This window comes from Pseudophryne corroboree, chromosome 6 (assembly GCF_028390025.1).
Source record: "Pseudophryne corroboree isolate aPseCor3 chromosome 6, aPseCor3.hap2, whole genome shotgun sequence".
Lineage (NCBI taxonomy): Eukaryota > Metazoa > Chordata > Amphibia > Anura > Myobatrachidae > Pseudophryne > Pseudophryne corroboree.
This window is the reverse complement of record NC_086449.1, coordinates 803,919,460-803,945,285: the sequence shown is the minus strand read 5'-3', so window position 1 is coordinate 803,945,285 and position 25,826 is coordinate 803,919,460. Positions and strand designations below refer to the sequence as shown.

Sequence of the window (25,826 nt, the reverse complement as noted above, 5' to 3'; positions counted from 1 at the left end):
CCGCCTGGCGGTGCCACCCACCGCCAAAGGGTAGAAAAGTAGTACTATCAGACTGTACCTGGTAAGAGTCTGTTACTGCTGGAGCTGTGCCGGTGTCCGGCAGCACAGCACTTGTAATCATACTCAAAATAAACTACAGCTCCTAGCAGCCCTTGTCGCTGGGAGCTCCCAGCAGCAAGGGCTGCTGGGAACTGTAGTTTATTTTGAGTCTGATTACAAGTGCGGTGCTGCCGGACACTAGTCTGATAACTACTGCAGTGCGGTGCTGCCGGACACTAGTCTGATCACTAGTGCAGTGCGGTGCTGATGGACACGCCGGCAGTAACAGACTCTCACCAGGTACACAGCAATTGTTACATAGCACAGTGCTGTAGATCTATTTGTTGTTGAAGATAATAAAAAAGTGGCAATGTTTGGGAGAAGGGACTGTAGTACCTGGAAAACTACATGATTTTCATGCATGTTAGATGTAAGTAAGTAGTAAGTAAGTGAAAACTTTAACTTGTTGAGTACAATAAAGAAAATACACATCTTACCTATTTCAAGGCCAGGTTCAAGGTTCAGTTAATTTTATAATTGATAATTTTATCTTGGAAGTGATGGCACCCTGATGTTTCTTCTAACAGGAAGCACTTCTACCATCCAACTAATGCTGTTTGGTTAATGGCTGGGTCCATTTGAGGCTCATCTCACAGCATCTCATTAGCATTTAATTCAGGATGCAGTCAAGATGCCGGCGTTTGGCATCCCGGTGGTCGGAAAGCTGACGCCAGCATCCCGAAACTGCTTGGAATGCTAATGCTAGCATCTCAACATAGATAGCGATGGAGAATGCCAAAATCCGGATCAAGTTGGTGCCAAAGTCTTCACTGGCAAGCCATGTGGGAGGGTTAGGCTGCGAGGCTGGTAGGGTTAGGGTTAGTCTGCAGGGAGGGAGATTAGGAAGGGTGGGTTAGGGTTAGGCACCACTGAAGAGGCTGGGGGGAAGTAGGCGGGTTAGGATCAGGCTTTGGGAAGGGTGGGTTAGGGGGGACGGATGGTGTAACGTGAATATGAGACACTACTGTGTGGTGTAAAGTGAATAAGGGACACTACTGTGTGGATAATTTGATTTGGAAGTACTATTGTGTCCACGCTCTTCCCCCACAAGACCATGCCCCATTTCCAATACTCACACCTTATTTCAAATGTGTGTAGCAGGGGCGGGGAGCCAGACCCTTACTTTGCCAGGGGCGCTTGGACCCCTAGATACACCCCTGGGTAGGATCATTGCGTACTCGGACTATAGCGCCAATGGGCGGAGTCCTGCATCTCCCTCTCTTTTGTTCTTGATTCTGTCCACATTTGAGGCTTCATCTAAAAACAATGGTGAGAGAGATCCTGTCAGGGAGGTTCCTTCAGGGTAGGAATAAGAAATATTTTACTGAATTTCTTGGTTTCCACCTCTTCCTTCACGTTGAGAGAATGTTGATTAGAAGTCTGACTCCACACTTGATGCAAAGGTCTATATTTCCAGGGACATGTGGCTGTCTCTAGTACACACTGTAGTCGGTTCAGTTTCAGTGTCTCATAATTAGACACAGCATCTCTTTATCATTTCGCTAAGGAAGTCACTGACCTGATGAAGGTTCCACTAATAATCAGTGGGCGCATCCATTATGGGAGAACCTACGATGACTGCCCTTACTATCGTACAGTATGTGACCTTAACAGTCACCGCAGATTGATAACGGTGAGGCGGTTATTATATTTAGTATTCATTCTCACAAGAATATTCCTACGCCCTACCCTGGCTAATGCATTAATCTTTTAACTGGTTGCAGATTGCAGAATGCATGTTGTCCATTCGGGTGTCACCTGATCCTTTTCAAATTGTCCATTGACAGTTTTGGTCTCTGAAGCTCTAGTCCCTGTCTACTCAAGGTTGCATCTTTTCCCTGGCTATGACACCCTTATTTGTTTCTCTGACGTCCTAGTGGATGCTGGGGACTCCGTAAGGACCATGAGGAATAGCGGCTCCGCAGGAGACTGGGCACAGCTAAGAAAGATTTAGGACTACCTGGTGTGCACTGGCTCCTCCCACCATGACCCTCCTCCAGACCCCAGTTAGAATCCTGTGCCCGGCTGAGCTGGATGCACACTAGGGGCTCTCCTGAGCTCCTAGAGAGAAAGTATATTTTAGGTTTTTTATTTTACAGTGAGATCTGCTGGCAACAGGCTCACTGCATCGAGGGACTAAGGGGAGAAGAAGCGAACCTACCTAACTGGTGGTAGCTTGGGCTTCTTAGGCTACTGGACACCATTAGCTCCAGAGGGATCGACCGCATGGAACCGGCCATTGATGTTCGGTCCCAGAGCCGCGCCGCAGGCCCCCTTACAGAGCCAGAAGCAAGAAGAGTCCGGAAAATCGGCGGCAGAAGACATCAGTCTTCACCAAGGTAGCGCACAGCACTGCAGCTGTGCGCCATTGCTCCTCATACACACTTCACACTCCGGTCACTGAGGGTGCTGGGGGGGGGGTGCCGGGGGGGGGCGCCCTGAGCAGCAATAAAAACACCTTGGCTGGCAAATATATCACAATATATAGCCCCAGAGGCTATATATGTGATAAATACCCCTGCCAGAATCCATAAAAAAGCGGGAGAAAAGTCCGCGAAAAAGGGGCGGAGCTATCTCCCTCAGCACACTGGCGCCAGTTTCTCTTCACAGTGCAGCTGGAAGACAGCTCCCCAGGCTCTCCCCTGTAGTTTTCAGGCTAAAAGGGTTAAAAAGAGAGGGGGGGCACTAAATTTAGGCGCAATATTGTTTATACAAGCAGCTATTGGGGGAAAAATCACTCAGTTATGGTGTTAATCCCTGCATTATATAGCGCTCTGGTGTGTGCTGGCATACTCTCTCTCTGTCTCCCCAAAGGACTTTGTGGGGTCCTGTCCTCAGTCAGAGCATTCCCTGTGTGTGTGCTGTGTGTCGGTACGGCTGTGTCGACATGTGGGATGAGGAAGGTTACGTGGAGGTGGAGCAGAGGCCGATAAATGGGATGTCGTCCCCTGTGGGTCCGACACCAGAGTGGATGGATAGGTGGAAGGTATTAACCGACAATGTCAACTCCTTACAAGGCTGGATGACGTAAAACAGCTGTGGGACAGCCGGCTTCTCAGCCCGCGCCTGCCCAGGCGTCTCAAAGGCCATCGGGCTCAAAAAAGCGCCCGTTACCTCAGATGGCAGACACAGATGTCGACACGGAGTCTGACTCCAGTGTCGACGAGGTTGAGACATATACACAATCCACTAGAAACATCCGTTACATGATCTCGGCAATTGAAAAATGTGTTACGCATTTCTGACATGAACCCAAGTACCACATAAAAAGGGGTTTTATTTTTGGGGAGAAAAAGCAGCCAGTGTTTTGTTCCCCCATCAGATGAATGAATGAAGTGTGTAAAGTAGCGTGCGTTCCCCCAATAAGAAACTGGTAATTTCTAAAAAGTTACTGATGGCGTACCCTTTCCCGCCAGAGTATAGGTCACGTTGGGAGATATCCCTTAGGGTGGATAAGGCGCTCACACGTTTGTCAAAAAAGGTGGCACTGCCGTCTTAGGATACGGCCACCTTGAAGGAGCCTGCTGATAAAAAGCAGGAGGCTATCCTGAAGTCTGTATATACACACTCAGGTTATATACTGAGACCTGCAATTGCCTCAGCATAAATAGTGCTGCTGCAGCGTGGTCTGATACCCTGTCAGATAATATTAATACTCTAAGACAGGGATAATAGTTGGCTACCATAGAGCATATTAAAGACGTCGTCTTATATATAAAGGATGCACAGAGGGATATTTGCCGGCTGGCATCCAGAATTAATGCAATGTCCATTCTGCCAGGAGGGTATTAGAAACCCGGCAGTGGACAGGTGATGCTGCCTATAAAAGGCACATGGAGATTCTGCCTTATAAGGGTGAGGAATGGTTTGGGGATGGTCTCTGGGACCTCGTATCCACAGCAACAGCTGGGAAGAAAAAAATTTTACATCAGGTTTCCTCACAGCCTAAGAAAGCACCGTATTTTCAGGTACAGTCCTTTCGGCTTCAGAAAAGCAAGCGGGTCAAAGGCGCTTCCTTTCTGCACAGAGACAAGGGAAGAAGGAAAAAGCTGCACCAGCAGCCAGTTCCCAGGATCAAAAATCTTCCCCCGCTTCCTCTGAGTCCACCGCTTGACGTTGGGGCTCCACAGGTGGAGACAGGTGCGGTAGGGGCGCGTCTCGGGAACTTCAGGGACCAGTGGATTTGCCCACAGGTGGATCCCTAGGTTCTGCAAATAGTATCACAGGGATACAGGCTGGAGTTCGAGGCGACTCCCCCTCGCCGTTACCTCACCTCAGCCTTGCCTGCTGCCCTCGGAGAAAGGTAGTACTGGCGGCAATTCACAAGCTGCACTTCCAGCAGGTGAAATCAAGGTACCCCTCCTTCAATAAGGCCGGGGTTACTATTCCAAAATGTTGTGGTACCGAAACCAGACGGTTCGGTGAGACCCATTCTAAAATTGAAAGCCTTGAACACTTATATACGAAGGTTCAAGTTCGAAATGGAATCGCTCAGGGCGATTATTGCAAGCCTGGAGAATTTCATGGTATCACTGGACATCAAGGATGCTTACCTGCATGTCCCTATTTACCCTCTTCACCAGGAGTACCTCAAAATTGTGGTACAGGATTGTCATTAGCAATTCCAGACGTTGCCGTTGGTCTGTCCCCGGCACCGAGGTATTTACCAAGGTAATGGCCGAAATAATCATCCTGTACTTGGACGATCTCCTTATAAAGGCGAGGTCCAAGGAGCAGTTGTACGGCGGAGTAGCACTATCTCGGGAAGTGCTACAACAGCACGGCTGGATTCTGAATGTTCCACAGTCGCAGCTGGTTCCTACGACGCGTCTACTGTTCCTGAGTATGGTTCTGGACACAGAACAGGATAAAAAGGGTTTCTCCCGGAGGAGAAGTCCAAGGAGTTGTCGTCTCTAGACAGAGACCTCCTAATACGTATACAGGTGTCGTGCATCAATGCACGCGAGCCCTGGGAAGGATGGTAGCTTCTTACGAAGAAATTCCATTCGCCAGGTCCCATACAAGGATTTTCCAGTGGGATCTGTTGGACATGTGGTCCGGGTCGCATCTTCAGATGCATCGGCGGATAACCCTGTCTCCAAGGGCCAGGGTGTCGCTGTGGTGGTGGCTGCAGAGTGCTCATCTTCTAGGGGGCCGCAGATTCGGCATACAGGACTGGGTCCTGGTGACCACGGATGCCAGCCTTCGAGGCTGGGGGGCAGTCACACAGGGAAGAAACTTCCAAGGCTATGGAAAAGTCGGGAGACTTTTCTACCTGCGATATACCAGATTGTGGGTTCTCATCCTGAGTATAATAGCTAAAACATGTGTATTTTTAAAGTATGTCAGGAAAATATGTAGTCTTTTGGGTGGCATTTGTCCGTCTAGAACACGGACTTCCGATGTGTCCACGGCAGGGTTCACGGAGTCTGACAGTCTGGTTCCCAGTGGGTGGGACCAACTTTCTCAGAATCCTCGGGTCCGTTAGAGGTACTGAATTGTATCACAAACATTTATTTGGAATCTTGGGAACACGTACAAAGCGGGATTCTTTAGTATTCCCCTTATTTACATTTTATCCAAAAGACAGACTCTAATCATTGTGATTTCTTCGCTATCCACCACACCATTGCTGCCATCGTGGGTCAGTTGTAAAAAAAAAAAAAGGGGGGCTCTGTCTCATGCACTTACGCATCTACAGCGGACCTTGGCCCTGGATTTCTTCCTTCGCAGAGTTTGGTATTCGGGGATTTTCTTTTTCGATCCCAGATATCTCGAACGATGACGGAGTGCAGGATTTACTGACCAGAATAGACTTTTTTCCTGCAGTTTCCACAGGGGTCAGTACTCCATGGCATACACTGCCTCTGCAGGACAGTGGGGACTTTACAGGTGGCTCCATTCTCCCGGTCTCCTGCCGGTTTTCTTCATTCTCGGATTCTAGGGTTTTAATCCTGGGCAGTCTTTCCTTTCACATACGAAAATATTTTCATTGGTCTATATATATATATATATATATATATATATATATATATATATATATATATATATATATATATATATATATTTTCATTGGACTACACATTCCAAGTCTGACCCATGGGACTTCATTCTGTCTCGTTGTGGTGGGTCATAACCACGGTCAGACGCCTGTCGTTACGGTTTTCAACTCTAGCGTTTTCTATGACTCTAAAGTCCAAATAGGAAATGTCACTTCCGATCTACGGGCGATTCACAATGCATTGACTCCAGATCAATGTTTTCTACAGGGTCTTTCCACTGTGGTCTATATCACCTTGTGCTGTGGCACGTGTAGCTGGAGAGCCATCGGAACAGTATCTAACATATGCAGACGGCGGAATTTTGGGTTTCTGCAATATTGATCATCTCCGGTTTCCAGACTGGGCAACTGGGAAGTGGACTTGCTGGTTGTCAGGCAGTTTCTTTGAAGTATGTGAAATCAATGAGTATTTCTGGATTTAGTGTAACTCTGTGACTAGCAGACGTAGACCTCAAGGTATACTTGGTACTGTGATCGCTTCGGGGATCCCCTTGTGGCAATCGTGGACGCCGTGTCAGCTCCTTGTCACTTTCATCTGGCATATTTTTGCTGCCTCTGGCAAAATCTAGTGAGTACTTCACTGCATTTGAACACTGGTTTTTTCGCTCATCCTAATCCGGTCCGGATTTGCCCATTGACTCTACTCTGCAATGCTTCAGGCCGGGGTGGCCAGGGCTCCTTATAGGGTACCTATTCGGTCGGCTCTCCACTTTCAACCTTTGCGTCATCACTGGGATTTTATCTCGTCTGACTGTGACGGCGTGATTGTGGAGAACAGTGTCATCAAGACCTACTATGTTTCCGACTCACTAACCAATCACAGTGCTCAGAACATTTGTTGTCATTTTGTAACGGTCACATTAACCTGGAGTTCTTAGGGTGTGTACACACGGTGAGATCCTTGCTATGTCCTATTTTTACTTGCGATTTCCCTTGAACTCCCCGGAGGCCAGATAGGACAGATTTTGACTAACTTTTCTTGAGATCTGTACTATGTGTGCTTACGATTTTGGCTTATGTGAGATTTTGGTGTCACGATCCGGGTATCGGGACGCCATTACCTGCCGTTTAGGTGTCTTCTGAGACTGGCCCAGCGTTCCAAATCCGGATCTCATCTGTGTCAACACTCTGCACATCCCTCCTGTCATTCTGAGACACTACCACAGCGGCGCCATGTTTGAATCCAACATGGCGTCTCCCGTCCTCCGCGGCCTCCGCCGCCGTTACTGTGTTATTGCTGCAGGTTCTCAGAATCATGTATCATGCCTGCCGCGGCCTCTGCTGCCCTCCAAGTGTTTCAGCATATTACTGTCATCTGGCGTCTCCTGTCCTCCGCGGCCGGCGCCGCCATTATCATTATGTTTGCACATTTCATTTCAAACCAGTTTTCCCTCCAGGTTCCAGCATGGGCGCAGCCATGTTGGATTTGATCACATGCTCCAATTCCTCCAATCCACCGTTGCTGGAATCTGCATAATTGCCCAGCCAATGCCTGCATAGCAGCAGGTATAAGTATCCTGTGTCTGGGCCAGATAGAGGTCAGTGCTTTGAATGTCATACCTTGTTCCAGTCTCTCTCTCCTGTGGTTTTTTTCTCCAGGTTCCAGCTCCTGTCTCCAGCATCCACAAAGAGACCCGCACCTGCTTTTCATCCTGCGGTGCAGCCTGACTCTGCAATCCTCTGTGACTGCTTCAGCTTTCAGCTATTACTTCGTTTGCTTCCAGCTTCCAAGCTTTCAGCTATTAACCCATCTGTTTCCAGCAACCTGCTTCCAACAGAATTCAGCCTCCTTAAAGAGCCGGTGTTCTCCCAGCGGATTTCTACTTACCAGCAGTATCCACTACCACCGGTAACCACTCTTCATTTCATCTGTTTCCACGCACCCTAGCATCTTTCAGTTTTAACTCCGTGTCTCCACCATCTGGCTGGTTCCGTCCAGTGACTCCTACAGTGCATTCCAGTTACCAGCATCATCTCATACACCTACTGGCGTGTTCCTCGGTTGTCTCCACTACTACAGCCTGGCCTGGTAAGGTTATTCTACCAAGGGACTATAACACCTGTTCTGCAATCTACCAGTGCCCTGTGATACCTTTTATGGTTTAGTGATCCAGGAACTGTATTATCTGCCACTGCTAATATTGACTGTGAACGCTGTGTGATTATACGGAGTCTGTTTAATAAAACTTTCATTTGACTTTTAACCTGCTTGTCATGGTCACACCTTCGGGTTTCCTTCCACACTTACATGTCCAGGGGTCTGATTAAACCATCTAAGTTTAACTTCATTCCAGCCCCTACAACTGAGGCTTCCTCCCGTCAGCCTAAACCCTCAGTTGTGACATTTGGCTTATGTGAGATGTCATTGACATGCGAGAAGAACTAGATAGTACACCGATCTAGCAAGGATTGACTTGCCTGCACAGTCTATCTTTTCTTGCGATGCCGACCTGGCGGGACCGCGCATCGGGATCGCAAGGTGACTTTCACCTTGCGATCTGCACTAACTTTTCTTACGATTTTGACTATATAGTCAAAATCTTAAGAAAAAAATCTCACCGTGTGTACACACCCTAAGTCTTTTCCGACTCTTGTATTTTTTACAACATAGTTGTCAGAACTGCTTTGTCTTATCTTAAGAGCCTGGATTCTGCTCTAGAATTTATTTTCCGGAAGGGCTCCTGTTTTACCTTTCCGGTTTCTGGACTCGTGAGTTGCGGTTTCTTTTCTCTTATGGTGTTTTTGGTTTATGCAGTTAGGGTGGCTTTACCTACCAACCACAAGTTGTATCTGTTTTTCCTCTTTAGGCCATTGTGCTTCCTATGTCGTCACGGTTTCGTCCGGGGCGGGTCAGCTCTAGGCCTTATTGGTTATCATTCGTGTCTTCCACATTACCTTGTTGGTTTTTTGTTGCTGCACCCAAGAGTGGCTGGCCGGCCTCTATGAACGTGGTGGCGCGCTGTGTTACTTCTGCTATTAGGCAGGCTGATGTTTTTTAGGCGTTGCCTCTTTCTGATTCCTTGAGGGCTCACTCGACTAGAGTTGTCTGAGCCTCTTGGGCTGTTCACGGTGGTGTATCTGTCGAGCTGCTGTGTAGAGCGGCGACCTGACCTTCCGTGTCTACCTTCTCGAAGTTTCTACCGTTTTTATGCTTTTGGTTTGGAGACTGCCTCTGTTGGGCGTCAAATTTTTGCAGACTGCCATGCCGTCTGTGTCTCCCTCCTCTAATTAGCCTGCTTTGGGAAATCCCATCAGTAAGTACGCAGCGTCCCCCAGATGGATGAAATAGAAAAAGGGATTTTTGTTTACTTACCGTAAAATCTCTTTCTCTGATTCCATCTGGGGGACGCTGCGATCCCTCCCATATATTTTTGTATGGTTTACTGGGTATGTTCTGTTCTGCCTCTTCCGGCTTTGCTAAACGTTAACTGAGGTAATCTGCTGGTAGGATGGAGATGGGAGGGGTTAGAGGGGGGAGGAGTTAGTTTCTATAGGTTCTGTGCCAAACTCCCATCCCACACACTCTAACCCCATCAGTAAGTACGCAGCGTCCCCCAGATGGAATCAGAGAAAGAGATTTTAAGGTAAGTAAACAAAAATCCCTTTTTTTGAGGGAATGTGGGTGAAACCTGAAAAGAAATTTCATATTCCCAAAAGGATTCACATTGCTTATCCTTTTCCTTTAGAGGACAGGAAAAGGTGGGAGTAACCTCCGGTATTAGACAGTGCTCTGTCAAGATTGACAAAAAAGGTGATTCTCCCTGCACCTGGGACGGCTTCACTAAAGGAGCCGGCAGACCGCAAAATGGAAACTACGTTAAAATCTATTTATGTGGCCAATGGTACCCTGCTCAGCCCCACCATTGCTTGCGCGTGGGTGAGTCGTGCTATTGAAAAATGGTCTGATAACTTGTCATCTGAAATTGACACGTTGGATAGAGACGAGATACTCCTAACGTTAGGTAATATTAAAGACGCTGCTGCATACATGCTGGAAGCTATGAAGGATATTGGACTCTTGGGTTTAACAGCCGCTACCATGGCAGTATCGGCTCGGAGGGCGTTGTGGATTTGCCAGTGGAATGCTGATGCAGATTCCAAAAGAAATTTGGAGGCTCTCCCGTATAAAGGCGAGGCCTTATTTGGTGATGGGCTGGATGCGTTAGTCTCGGCGGCTACCGCAGGTACGTCGACATTCTTGCCTTATGCTCCTACATTGGTGAAAAAGACACATCACTCTCACATGCAGTCCTTTCGGCCCAACAAATACAAAAAGGCCAAAGGTTCCCCCTTCTTTGCAGGTAGAGAGAGGAGAAGAGGAAAGAAATATGCAGCATCTCCAGGATCCCAGGAGCAGAAGTCAACCCCTGCTCCTGCCAAATCTGCAGCATGACGCTGGGGCTCCCTCGCGGGAGTCCGCGCGGGTGGGAGCACGTCTAAAACTTTTCAGTCAGATCTGGATTCAATCTGGCCTGGACCCATGGGTCTTAGAAATAGTGTTGCATGGGTACAAACTGGAGTTTCAAGACGTCCCCCCATGCCGTTTTTTCAAATCGACCTTGCCAGTTTCTCTTCCAGAAAGAGAGGCAGTAACAACGGCAATTCAAAAATTATGTCAGGATCAGGTCATTGTCCTGGTACCCTTGTCACAACAAGGAGAAGGGTTCTATTCAAGCCTCTTTGTAGTTCCGAAGCCGGACGGCTCGGTAAGACCAATTTTAAACCTGAAAAATCTGAATCTCGACCTGAGAAGGTTCAAGTTGGAATCCCTGAGGGCAGTGATTTCTAGTCTGGAGGAGGAGGACTTCATGGTGTCGGTAGACATAAAGGATGCTTACTTGCATGTTCCCATTTATCCTCCTCATTAAGCTTATCTGAGATTCGCAGTACAGGATTGCCATTACCAGTTCCAGACGTTGCCATTCGGTCTCTCCACGGCACCGAGGGTATTCACCAAGGTGATGGCGGAAATGATGGTCCTCCTTCGTCAAAAAGGAGTCAATATAATTCCTTATCTGGACGATCTGATTAAAGCGAGATCCAAGGAACAGTTGGTGCAGAATATCGCACTCTCCCTGTCAATGCTCCAACAACACGGTTGGATCATGAATTTTCCAAAGTCGCAGTTGGAACCAACGACAAGATTGTCCTTTTTAGGGATGATTCTGGACAAAGAAGTACAGAGAGTCTTTCTTCCAGTGGAAAAGGCTCTGGAAAACCAGAAAATGGTCAAAATATTGAAACCATCATACGTGTCGATCCATCAATGCATTCGCTTGTTGGGGAAAATGGTAGCGGCCTACGAGGCCATACAGTTTGGCCGGTTTCATGCCAGAGTATTCCAGTGGGACCTGTTTGACAAGTGGTCTGGATCCCACCTACACATGCACCGGAAGATAATCCTGTCATCCAAAGCCAGGATTTCCCTCCTGTGGTGGCTACACAGTTCTCACCTACTAGAGGGACGCAAGTTCGGGATTCAGGATTGGATCCTGGTAACCACGGATGCAAGTCTCCGAGGCTGGGGAGCTGTCACACAGGGGGAAAGCTTCCAAGGAAAATGGTCAAGTCAGGAAGCCTGCCTTCACATAAACGTTCTGGAATTGAGAGCCATTTACAACGGCCTTCTACAAGCGGTACATCTTCAAGATCAACCTGTGCAGATCCAGTCGGACAATGTAACAGCAGTCGCGTACATAAACAGGCAAGGCGGAACGAAAAGCAGAGCGGCAATGGCAGAGGTGACAAGGATTCTCCTCTGGGCAGAAAGACATGTAAGAGCTCTGTCAGCAATTTTCATTCCGGGAGTGGACAACTGGGAAGCAGACTTCCTCAGCAGACACGATCTCCATCCAGGAGAGTGGGGCCTACACCGAGAAGTCTTCGCAGAGGTGACAAGTCTTTGGGGAGTTCCTCAAGTAGACATGATGGCATCTCATCTAAACAAGAAGCTTCAGAGATATTGTTCCAGGTCGAGGGACCCTCAAGCAATAGCAGTGGCTGCACTGGTGACCCAGTGGGTGTTTCGGTCGGTATATGTGTTCCCTCCACTTCCACTGATTCCAAAAGTTCTCAAAATAATAACAAGAGTTCGAGCAATCTTCATTGCCCCAGACTGGCCAAGGAGAGCTTGGTATCCAGATCTTCAGGAGTTACTCATAGAAGATCCTCTGCCTCTTCCTCCTCACGAGGACCTGCTGCAGCAGGGGCCGTGCGTGTATCAAGACTTACCGCGGCTACGTTTTGATGGCATGGCTGTTGAGCGCTGGATCCTAGCCCGAATGGGTATTCCCAAGGAAGTCATCCCCACTTATTCAGGCCAGGAAAGGAGTAACGTCTAAACATTACCACCGTATTTGAAGAAAATGTGTGTCTTGGTGTGAATCCAAGAAAGCTCCTACGGAAAAGTCTGAGTTGAGACGTTTTCTCCATTTTCTGCAGGCTGGTGTGGATGCGGGCCTTAGACTGGGGTCGATCAAGGTCCAGATTTCGGCTTTATCAGTTTTCTTTCAAAAACAATTGGCCTCCTTTCCATAAGTTCAGACCTTCGTGAAAGGGGTTCTGCACATCCAGCCTCCATTTGTGCCTCCAGTGGCACCATGGGACCTTAATGTGGTGTTGCATTTTCTTCAATTGGATTGGTTTGAGCCTCTGCAGGAGATAGAGTTGAAGTTTCTCACTTGGAAAGTGGTGATGCTTTTGGCCTTGGCATCCGCAAGGCGGGTGCCTGAGTTGGGGGCCTTGTCTCACAAGAGCCCTTACCTGAACTCGCCAACATTTTCTTCCAAAGGTTGTTTAATCTTTCCACATAAACCAACCTATTGTGGTGCCAGTGGCTACTGACACTTTCACTGAGTCAAAGTCTCTAGATGCCGTTAGAGCTTTGAAGATTTATGTCGCAAGAACAGCTCGGATAAGGAAAACAGAGGCTCTGTTTATCCTGTATGCTCCCAACAAGATTGGGTGTCCTGCTTCTAAGCAGACTATTGCGCGCTGGATCAGAGGGACGATTCAGCACGCTCATTCCATGGCAGGACTGCCGATACCGAAGTCGGTGAAGGCCCATTCTACTAGGAAAGTGGGCTCATCCTGGGCGGCTGCCCGGGGCGTCTCGGCATTACAGCTTTGCCAAGCGGCTACTTGGTCAGGGTCAAACACATTTGCTAAATTTTATAAGTTTGACACTTTGGCCAAACTTGAGGGTCCTCATTGGCCAATCGGTGCTGCAGAGTCATCCGCACTCTCCCGCCCGTACTGGAGCTTTGGTATAACCCCATGGTACTGAAGTGGATCCCAGCATCCTCTAGGACGTATGAGAAAATAGGATTTTAATACCTACCGGTAAATCCTTTTCTCCTAGTCCGTAGAGTATGCTGGGCACCCAACCCAGTGTGTAATTTATCTGCAGTTTGTTCTTTAGTTACACAAGTTGTGTTTCATTTGTTTTCAGCATGTTGCTGTAAAGGGATCATGCCTGTTGGCGTGTGTCATGTTGAATGCCATGTTGTGCGGCATGGTTGAGGTGTGAGCTGGTATGAATCTCTCCATTAGTATAAAGTAAATCCTTTCCTCGAAATGTCCGTCTCCCTGGGCACAGTTCCTATAACTGAGGTCTGGAGGAGGGGCATAGAGGGAGGAGCCAGTTCACACCCTTAAAGTCTTAAAGTGCCCATGGCTCCTGCGGAACCGTCTATACCCCATGGTACTGAAGTGTACCCCAGCATCCTCTACGGACTAGGAGAGAAGGATTTACTGGTAGGTATTAAAATTATATATATATATATATATATATATATATATATATATATATATATAGGTAGGTAGGGGCTCTGGCGACCAGCTGGTGTTTATATATAAAAAATATTTAGCGGACTAAAGTAACGTATATAATGGACAGGACAAAAAACTTTTTTTGTAAAAGAATAATAACAATTTATTTTGCCAACAGTAAAAAACACTAGCTTTTAGAAAAACTGTTTTTTCACAAAACTACATATATGATAAAAATGTAGTAAAACAGAATATATACTAAAAAGCGGATATATAAAAATCTTAAGACATAAATAGAATAAAAGAATTTGTAATTATTAAAAAACAGCTTAACTTAAGATGGAGGGTCATACAGGCAATCCCAACGCGTTTCGTCTATCTGACTTCATCAAGGGGTAATGATTGAATGTGCAGAGTAGGCTTATATACCTACTGATAAGGGGTTACTATCTGTGACATCACTTCCTTGACAACAAGTTTGTTAGACATCATGTCAGTCAGTCCAGACACGAGACCTGTAATTAGTGCTATCAGCTCCAGTCAGAAAATTCACATTCTATTACTCAGCAAAACATGGTGGGACAGGCAGACAAACACCTGAGGGGTCCTCACGCCGGCTGTCAGGATGTATAGGTGTCTCTCTGGATCTAACAGCCGGGACTCCTGCCTTTACAGCCTCACTCAGAACCCCATGTGAATTACACTCAGTAGCACCTCCTCTCAGAACAAACTGAATTCGGCGGGCAGGAAATGGATACCGGCTGGGAACTATATATATATATATATATATATATATATATATATATATATATATATTACAGTGTTTTCCACTAGTGTCGAGCAGCGTAGCATTACAGATCAGTAGTGCAGACAACTGGTTCCAGTTGTCTGCACTACTGATCTGTGATGCTATGCTGCTCGTTTGACTAAGCTGTAAACTCCTTGACAAAGGTCCTGGTGTGGACCGAAACGTTGAAGGAGGAAATCGTTACTTGGAACTGTGAGATTGACCTTTACATTAAAATATCATTTTACTTGGCTGATTCAAATCTAGAGAGTGCTATTCTTTCCACACTAGTGGAAAATACTGTATTGTACTTTGGGTCACACTCTTTAGGGGGTTGGACTTTGATTGGCACCCTAGTAGTTGGCTGTGGTTTGTGAGAGTGCAGGGATCTCTGTTTGTATATGTATATATATATATGTGTGTGTATGTATGTATGTATGTATATATATATAGAGATAGAGAGCAGATGAATAGGCACTCCCACATATAGGAAAAGGGCACCGGTGCCTTCTCAATGCAGGGTTTTCACATCGACAAAGAAGGAGCGGCACTCGGCGTCTTAAAGTCAGTAACTTGTATTTAAACAACACATCAAATGGTCCGACGTTTCGGGGCTCACATGCCCCTTTGTCAAGGTGTACACCTTGACAAAGGGGCATGTGAGCCCCGAAACGTCGGACCATTTGATGTGTTGTTTAAATACTAGTTACTGACTTTAAGACGCCGAGTGCCGCTCCTTCTTTCTTGATAGAGAGAGAGAGATCTATAGAGAGAGATCTAGAGAGCTCTAGAGAGAGAGAGATCTAGAGAGAGAGAGAGAGATCTATAGAGAGAGAGAGAGATCTATAGAGATATATTTTATTTTCCCCCCATAGATTTAAAATTGATATTGAGTATCGGGCTATAACACATTTAGTAACAGATGATTTTTATATTAATTTTTAAATGTTAGTACTGTGACAGGGACAGCACAAATCTGACATGGCTATTAGAGATGAGCGGGTTCGGTTTCTCTGAATCCGAACCCGCCAGAACTTCATGTTTTTTTTCACGGGTCCGAGCGACTCGGATCTTCCCTGTCACGATCCGGGTATCTGGACGCCATTTCTTACCCATCAGATGCCTCCTAAGGCTGGCTCAGCGCTCCAGGACCGGATCCCATCTGTTATCCTGATGTGTACATTCCTGTATCCTCTCCTGTCACTCTGGGACGCTGTCACAGTAAACGCCATATTACACCTGGCATGGCGTCTCCCGCGGTCTCCGCCGCCGTCCCTGAACTTCTGCATGCAGAGTGTCTGAGTGGCGATTACGTCAGCCGCGGCCTCCGCTGTGTCCGCGTGGTTGGATGTGCATCTGTCAGCCTGGCGCCTCCTGTCTCCGGTGGCCGGCGCCGCCATTACTGTTTTCATTACCACATGGATTACAAACCAAACTTCCCTCCAAGTGTCTGCATGGGCGCAGCCATCTTGGATTCTGTCAGCTGATCATTTCCACCAATCTGTTCTCAGTATTGATAATCTGCATAATTGCCTAGCCAATCCCTTCCTTGCTGCAGGTATAAATACACTGTGCCTGAGCAAGGAAGGCGTCAGTGCTTTGGTTGTCAAACCTAGTTCCTGTTTGTCTCTCTCCTGTGATTGTCTTCCAGGTTCCAGCTCCTGTCTCAAGACTTCCACCATAGAGACCCGCACCAGCATTCCACCTGCGGTGTAGCCTGACTCTCCAATCCATTGTGGATTCATCTGTTTCCAGCTACAACATTACCTGCTTCCAGCTCAGCTTCCAGCAGAGTACAGCTTCCCTTAAAGGGCCGGTGTCCTTTCTACACTTTACCACTCTCCACCGGTATTATTATTTCTCCGCTCTCAAGTTCTACATTTCAGTTCATATTTCATCGCTCCCAAGTTCATTTATTATTTAACTGGTTCCAGCCAGTATCCACTCCGTGCTAACAACAGTCTGGTTCCAGCCAGTATCCACAGCAGCTGTTTTATCTTCAGCAACCCAGCTTTTCCTGGAACACCAGCTGGCACAATCCTGGGTTATCTCCATTGCTACAGTCGGGCCTGGTAAGGACTTTCCATCTAGAAGATCATAAGAACTATCTCACACTACCAGTGCCCTGTGGCTCCTGCCATCCTGTAGTACCCAGGAACTGTATTTATTCTTTGCTGACTTTTACGTTTTCTTTTACTGCTGCTGTGTTGCGGAGTTGTCATAATAAACATCATTGACTTTTATCCAAGTTGTCGTGGTCACGCCTTCGGGCAGTTATTATTCATGTTACTTACATGTCCAGGGGTCTGATACAACCTCCCAGGTTCCGGTACATCTCAGCCCCTACAACTGAGGCTGCCTCCCGTCAGCTCAGGCCCTCAGTTGTGACAGTAAGCACTGACCTAATGAATCCAGCCGGAGACCAGGATCAAGCGGCCAGGCCGATGCAAGAACTGGCAGCCCGACTAGAACATCAGGAGGCTGCACAGGGCCACATCATCCGCTGTCTCCAGGATCTCTCTACTCGGCTGGATGGGATTCAGACAACTCTCCGTGGATCAGGCGCGTCTGGTGCGTCAACCACAGTGACTCCAGCTATAACCCCACCCACCTTACCCATTTCTGCTCCACGTCTTCATCTTCCAACGCCAGCAAAATTTGACGGATCTCCGAGATTCTGCAGGGGATTTCTCAACCAGTGTGAGATTCAGTTTGAGCTACAACCTGGCAATTTTCCCAGTGACCGTACAAAAATTGCCTACATTATTTCTCTTCTCAGTGGCTCAGCCCTTGATTGGGCATCACCGTTATGGGAGAGGTCCGACACCCTGCTATCTTCCTACACTGCCTTCGTGTCAACATTCAGGCGCATCTTCGACGAGCCAGGCCGGGTAACCTCAGCTTCATCCGAGATTCTCCGTTTACGCCAGGGGTCACGTACTGTAGGAAAATATCTGATACAGTTCCAGATCCTGGCATCCGAACTGGCATGGAACGACGAGGCCCTGTATGCTGCATTCTGGCATGGCTTATCGGAGCGTATTAAAGATGAGTTAGCTACCAGAGACTTACCTTCTAAGTTAGATGAGCTAATCTCACTCTGCACGAAAGTTGATTTACGTTTCAGAGAGAGAGCAACTGAGCGTGGAAGATCATCTGCTCCAAAATCTTCTGCTCCTCCTCCTCGTCAACTGTCACCATCTAAAGATGAGCCCATGCAACTTGGCCGTTCCCGTTTAACTCCTGCTGAGCGCCGAAGACGTCTCTCCGAGTTTCTCTGTCTCTATTGTGCAGCTCCGTCTCACACCATTAATGCCTGTCCCAAACGTCCGGGAAACTCCAAATCCTAGCTCGCCAAGGAGAGGGCCGGCTAGGAGTAATGATCTCCTCTCCATCTCCTCAAGATTGTAATCTCCCAGTCTCGCTTCAAGTTGCTCAACGTTATCGGAACGTCATTGCCCTCCTTGATTCCGCAGCAGCTGGGAACTTTATTACCGAAGCCTATGTTAAACGGTGGTCCCTACCCACCGAGAGACTTCCTTCGTCCATTTCTTTAACTGCCGTGGATGGCAGCAAAATTTTTGATGCAGTTATTTCTTTAAGGACTCTACCAGTTCGTCTGAGAGTGGGAGTTCTTCATTCCGAACTTATTTCTTTTTTAGTGATTCCAAGAGCCACACATCCTGTGGTCCTGGGCCTTCCATGGCTCCGTCTTCACAATCCTACAATTGATTGGACGACTACGCAAATCCTGGCATGGGGTTCCTCCTGTGCTGAGACATGTTTGTTTAAAGTATTGCCTGTCTGTTCTTCCTCCCCCAGGTCGTCTGATGTTCCACCTCCTCCATATCAAGATTTCACGGATGTGTTCAGTAAAGCTTCTGCTGATATCCTTCCTCCTCATAGAGAATGGGACTGTCCGATTGATCTTGTTCCAGGGAAGGTTCCACCTCGAGGCCGAACTTATCCGTTGTCTCTGCCTGAGACGCATTCTATGGAGGAATATATTAAAGAGAACCTAGCAAAGGGGTTCATTCGACCTTCTTCTTCTCCAGCCGGCGCAGGCTTCTTTTTTGTAAAAAAGAAAGATGGTGGTCTGCGGCCGTGCATCGACTACAGAGGTTTGAACGACATTACCATCAAGAACCGTTATCCTTTACCCCTGATTACTGAGCTCTTTGACAGAGTTAGCGGAGCTACCATCTTTACAAAGCTGGACTTGCGAGGTGCATACAATCTCATCCGGATCCGTGAGGGTGACGAGTGGAAGACCGCCTTTAACACCCGTGACGGACATTATGAGTACCTCGTCATGCCCTTCGGATTGAGCAATGCTCCAGCTGTCTTCCAGCATTTTGTCAATGAGATCTTCAGAGACATTCTATACCGTCATGTCGTGGTCTATCTAGACGATATCCTCATTTTTGCCAACGATTTAGAGGAACATCGTTTTTGGGTTAAAGAGGTTCTGTCCCGTCTCCGTGTCAATTATCTCTATTGCAAATTAGAAAAATGCGTCTTTGAAGTCAAGTCCATTCCGTTTCTAGGGTACATTGTGTCCGGTTCCGGACTAGAGATGGATCCTGAGAAACTACAAGCAATCCAAAATTGGCCGGTACCCTTAACCCTCAAAGGGGTCCAGAGGTTCTTAGGGTTCGCCAACTATTACCGAAAGTTTATACGAGACTTTTCCACCATTGTGGCGCCTATTACTGCTTTCACTAAGAAGGGTGCTAACCCGTCCAAGTGGTCTGAAGAAGCCATGCAAGCATTTCATCTTTTAAAACAAAGGTTCATCTCTGCGCCTGTTCTGAAACAGCCTGACATCGACTCTCCTTTCATCTTAGAGGTGGATGCCTCCTCCGTTGGAGTAGGAGCGGTGTTATCTCAGAGGGCTAAAGATGGCCATTTACACCCTTGCAGTTTCTTCTCCCGGAAGTTCTCCCCAGCTGAGCGCAACTATGCCATTGGCGACCAGGAGTTGCTAGCCATCAAGCTCGCTCTAGAAGAGTGGAGGTATCTGTTGGAGGGAGCTTCTCATTCAATCACCATACTTACAGACCACAAGAACCTTTTATACCTGAAGGGCGCACAATGTCTCAACCCTCGTCAGGCCAGATGGGCACTTTTCTTTTCCAGGTTCGACTTTAAACTCCAGTTCTGTCCGGGCTCTCAGAATCGCAAGGCCGATGCCCTTTCCCGCTCATGGGAGCAAGAAAATGAGTCAGAGTCTTCAGACAAGCATCCTATTATAAATCCGTTGGCATTCTCCACGGTAGGGATGGACTCTACGCCCCCATCAGGGAAAAGTTTTGTGAAGCCGATGCTAAGGAAGAAGCTCATGCATTGGGCCCATGCTTCCCGTTTTGCCGGACATACAGGTATCCAAAAAACCCTGGAGTTTATCTCTAGGTCCTATTGGTGGCCAACTCTGAAAAAGGACGTCTTGGAGTTTATTGCATCTTGCCCAAAGTGTGCCCAACATAAAGTATCCCGCCAGTCGCCTGCGGGGCAACTGGTTCCACTATCCGTTCCCCGTCGACCATGGACCCACTTGTCGATGGATTTCATTACAGACTTACCCATGTGCAACAAGTTCAATACCATCTGGGTGGTAGTTGACCGGTTCACCAAGATGGCACACTTCATTCCTCTCACCGGTCTTCCATCAGCTTCCAAGTTGGCTCAAGTATTCATACAAGAGATCTTCCGACTCCACGGTCTTCCTGAAGAAATTATCTCAGATCGAGGAGTTCAATTCACAGCCAAATTCTGGCGAAGTTTATGTCAAGTCCTCCAAGTCAAGCTAAAGTTTTCCACGGCTTACCATCCTCAGACCAATGGTCAAACCGAGAGGGTGAATCAGGACTTGGAGGCCTTCCTCCGCATCTATGTGTCCTCCTCTCAAGATGACTGGGTTCAATTACTTCCCTGGGCCGAGTTCTGTCATAACAACCAGTATCATTCTTCATCTGCTTCAACACCATTCTTCACTAACTTTGGATTCCACCCTAAAGTCCCTGAGTTCCAACCGCTTCCAGCAACTTCTGTTCCCGCAGTGGATATCACCTTGCATCAATTTGCCAATATCTGGAAGAGCGTACGATCGGCTCTGCTCAAGGCATCGTTCAGGTACAAGAAGTTTGCGGATAAGAAGCGTCGAGCAGTTCCTGCTCTCAAGGTGGGTGATCGGGTATGGTTATCCACGAAGAATTTGAGGTTAAGAGTTCCCAGTATGAAGTTTGCACCTCGCTATATCGGTCCTTTCAGGATTGAACAAGTCATCAATCCTGTTGCTTACAGACTCCAGTTGCCTCCCTTCTTAAAAATACCCAGGACATTCCATGTTTCCCTGTTGAAACCGCTGATCTTGAATCGGTTTCATTCCTCACTTCCTCCAACTCCGAAAGTCCAAACTCAACGAGGCGTTGAGTATGAAGTGGCCAAGATCCTGGACTCACGTCACCGTTACGGTCAACTACAATATCTTATTGACTGGAAGGGTTATGGTCCTGAGGAACGTTCATGGACCAATGCTTCTGATGTCCATGCTCCTGCCTTGGTCCGGAGATTCCATTCCAAGTTTCCTCAAAAGCCAAAGAAGTGTCCTGGGGCCACTCCTAAAGGGGGGGGTGCTGTCACGATCCGGGTATCTGGACGCCATTTCTTACCCATCAGATGCCTCCTAAGGCTGGCTCAGCGCTCCAGGACCGGATCCCATCTGTTATCCTGATGTGTACATTCCTGTATCCTCTCCTGTCACTCTGGGACGCTGTCACAGTAAACGCCATATTACACCTGGCATGGCGTCTCCCGCGGTTTCCGCCGCCGTCCCTGAACTTCTGCATGCAGAGTGTCTGAGTGGCGATTACGTCAGCCGCGGCCTCCGCTGTGTCCGCGTGGTTGGATGTGCATCTGTCAGCCTGGCGCCTCCTGTCTCCGGTGGCCGGCGCCGCCATTACTGTTTTCATTACCACATGGATTACAAACCAAACTTCCCTCCAAGTGTCTGCATGGGCGCAGCCATCTTGGATTCTGTCAGCTGATCATTTCCACCAATCTGTTCTCAGTATTGATAATCTGCATAATTGCCTAGCCAATCCCTTCCTTGCTGCAGGTATAAATACACTGTGCCTGAGCAAGGAAGGCGTCAGTGCTTTGGTTGTCAAACCTAGTTCCTGTTTGTCTCTCTCCTGTGATTGTCTTCCAGGTTCCAGCTCCTGTCTCAAGACTTCCACCATAGAGACCCGCACCAGCATTCCACCTGCGGTGTAGCCTGACTCTCCAATCCATTGTGGATTCATCTGTTTCCAGCTACAACATTACCTGCTTCCAGCTCAGCTTCCAGCAGAGTACAGCTTCCCTTAAAGGGCCGGTGTCCTTTCTACACTTTACCACTCTCCACCGGTATTATTATTTCTCCGCTCTCAAGTTCTACATTTCAGTTCATATTTCATCGCTCCCAAGTTCATTTATTATTTAACTGGTTCCAGCCAGTATCCACTCCGTGCTAACAACAGTCTGGTTCCAGCCAGTATCCACAGCAGCTGTTTTATCTTCAGCAACCCAGCTTTTCCTGGAACACCAGCTGGCACAATCCTGGGTTATCTCCATTGCTACAGTCGGGCCTGGTAAGGACTTTCCATCTAGAAGATCATAAGAACTATCTCACACTACCAGTGCCCTGTGGCTCCTGCCATCCTGTAGTACCCAGGAACTGTATTTATTCTTTGCTGACTTTTACGTTTTCTTTTACTGCTGCTGTGTTGCGGAGTTGTCATAATAAACATCATTGACTTTTATCCAAGTTGTCGTGGTCACGCCTTCGGGCAGTTATTATTCATGTTACTTACATGTCCAGGGGTCTGATACAACCTCCCAGGTTCCGGTACATCTCAGCCCCTACAACTGAGGCTGCCTCCCGTCAGCTCAGGCCCTCAGTTGTGACATTCCCGCCTTGCTCGGTTAACCCGAGCGCGCCCGAACGTCATCATGACGCTGTCGGATTCTCGCGAGGCTCGGATTCTATCGCGAGACTCGGATTCTATATAAGGAGCCGCGCGTCGCCGCCATTTTCACACGTGCATTGAGATTGATAGGGAGAGGACGTGGCTGGCGTCCTCTCCGTTTAGAATTAGAATAGATTAGAGAGACACTTGATTTACTAATTTTGGGGAGCATTAGGAGTACTCAGTAGTGTACAGTGCAGAGTTTTGCTGATAGTGACCAGTGACCACCACTTTTATTTATAATCCGTTCTCTGCCTGAAAAAAGCGATACACAGCACACAGTGACTCAGTCACATACCATATCTGTGTGCACTGCTCAGGCTCAGGCCAGTGTGCTGCATCATCTATTATCTATATATAATATTATATATATCTGTCTGACTGCTCAGCTCACACAGCTTATAATTGTGGGGGAGACTGGGGAGCACTACTGCAGTGCCAGTTATAGGTTATAGCAGGAGCCAGGAGTACATAATATAATCCGTTCTCTGCCTGAAAAAAGCGATACACAGCACACAGTGACTCAGTCACATACCATATCTGTGTGCACTGCTCAGGCTCAGGCCAGTGTGCTGCATCATCTATTATCTATATATAATATTATATATATCTGTCTGACTGCTCAGCTCACACAGCTTATAATTGTGGGGGAGACTGGGGAGCACTACTGCAGTGCCAGTTATAGGTTATAGCAGGAGCCAGGAGTACATAATATATTATATAGTGAGTGACCACCAGACACACAGTGCAGTTTATTTAATATATCCGTTCTCTGCCTGAAAAAAGCGATACACACAGTGACTCAGTCAGTCACATACCATATCTGTGTGCACTGCTCAGGCTCAGGCCAGTGTGCTGCATCATCTATATATATTATATATCTGTCTGACTGCTCAGCTCACACAGCTTATAATTGTGGGGGAGACTGGGGAGCACTACTGCAGTGCCAGTTATAGGTTATAGCAGGAGCCAGGAGTACATAATATTATATTAAAATTAAACAGTGCACACTTTTGCTGCAGGAGTGCCACTGCCAGTGTGACTAGTGACCAGTGACCTGACCACCAGTATATAATATTAGTAGTATACTATCTCTTTATCAACCAGTCTATATTAGCAGCAGACACAGTACAGTGCGGTAGTTCACGGCTGTGGCTACCTCTGTGTCGGCACTCGGCAGCCCGTCCATAATTGTATATACCACCTAACCGTGGTTTTTTTTTTCTTTCTTTATACATACATACTAGTTACGAGTATACTATCTCTTTATCAACCAGTCTATATATTAGCAGCAGACACAGTACAGTGCGGTAGTTCACGGCTGTGGCTACCTCTGTGTCGGCACTCGGCAGCCCGTCCATAATTGTATATACCACCTAACCGTGGTTTTTTTTTTCTTTCTTTATACATACATACTAGTTACGAGTATACTATCTCTTTATCAACCAGTCTATATATTAGCAGCAGACACAGTACAGTGCGGTAGTTCACGGCTGTGGCTACCTCTGTGTCGGCACTCGGCAGCCCGTCCATAATTGTATATACCACCTAACCGTGGTTTTTTTTTCTTTCTTTATACATACATACTAGTTACGAGTATACTATCTCTTTATCAACCAGTCTATATATTAGCAGCAGACACAGTACAGTGCGGTAGTTCACGGCTGTGGCTACCTCTGTGTCGGCACTCGGCAGCCCGTCCATAATTGTATATACCACCTAACCGTGGTTTTTTTTTCTTTCTTTATACATACATACTAGTTACGAGTATACTATCTCTTTATCAACCAGTCTATATATTAGCAGCAGACACAGTACAGTGCGGTAGTTCACGGCTGTGGCTACCTCTGTGTCGGCACTCGGCAGCCCGTCCATAATTGTATATACCACCTAACCGTGGTTTTTTTTTCTTTCTTTATACATACATACTAGTTACGAGTATACTATCTCTTTATCAACCAGTCTATATATTAGCAGCAGACACAGTACAGTGCGGTAGTTCACGGCTGTGGCTACCTCTGTGTCGGCACTCGGCAGCCCGTCCATAATTGTATATACCACCTAACCGTGGTTTTTTTTTCTTTCTTTATACATACATACATACATACTAGTTACGAGTATACTATCTCTTTATCAACCAGTCTATATATTAGCAGCAGACACAGTACAGTGCGGTAGTTCACGGCTGTGGCTACCTCTGTGTCGGCACTCGGCAGCCCGTCCATAATTGTATATACCACCTAACCGTGGTTTTTTTTTCTTTCTTTATACATACATACTAGTTACGAGTATACTATCTCTTTATCAACCAGTCTATATATTAGCAGCAGACACAGTACAGTGCGGTAGTTCACGGCTGTGGCTACCTCTGTGTCGGCACTCGGCAGCCCGTCCATAATTGTATATACCACCTAACCGTGGTTTTTTTTTCTTTCTTTATACATACATACTAGTTACGAGTATACTATCTCTTTATCAACCAGTCTATATATTAGCAGCAGACACAGTACAGTGCGGTAGTTCACGGCTGTGGCTACCTCTGTGTCGGCACTCGGCAGCCCGTCCATAATTGTATACTAGTATCCAATCCATCCATCTCCATTGTTTACCTGAGGTGCCTTTTAGTTGTGCCTATTAAAATATGGAGAACAAAAATGTTGAGGTTCCAAAATTAGGGAAAGATCAAGATCCACTTCCACCTCGTGCTGAAGCTGCTGCCACTAGTCATGGCCGAGACGATGAAATGCCAGCAACGTCGTCTGCCAAGGCCGATGCCCAATGGCATAGTACAGAGCATGTCAAAACCAAAACACCAAATATCAGTAAAAAAAGGACTCCAAAACCTAAAATAAAATTGTCGGAGGAGAAGCGTAAACTTGCCAATATGCCATTTACCACACGGAGTGGCAAGGAACGGCTGAGGCCCTGGCCTATGTTCATGGCTAGTGGTTCAGCTTCACATGAGGATGGAAGCACTCAGCCTCTCGCTAGAAAACTGAAAAGACTCAAGCTGGCAAAAGCACCGCAAAGAACTGTGCGTTCTTTGAAATCCCAAATCCACAAGGAGAGTCCAATTGTGTCGGTTGCGATGCCTGACCTT

At 47.2% G+C, this 25,826-nt stretch overlaps 1 protein-coding gene across 1 annotated transcript in view; it reads left to right on the top strand.

Annotated features, from left to right (window-relative positions):
* The window catches only part of BRAF (B-Raf proto-oncogene, serine/threonine kinase), a 284,434-nt gene that overhangs the window by 161,594 nt on the left and 97,014 nt on the right, over positions 1 to 25,826 (top strand). The window contains exon 20 of the mRNA XM_063928964.1: positions 11,106 to 11,118. Within this exon, the coding sequence (XP_063785034.1) occupies positions 11,106 to 11,118 (13 nt within the window). The remainder of the gene's footprint in view (positions 1 to 11,105; positions 11,119 to 25,826) is intronic.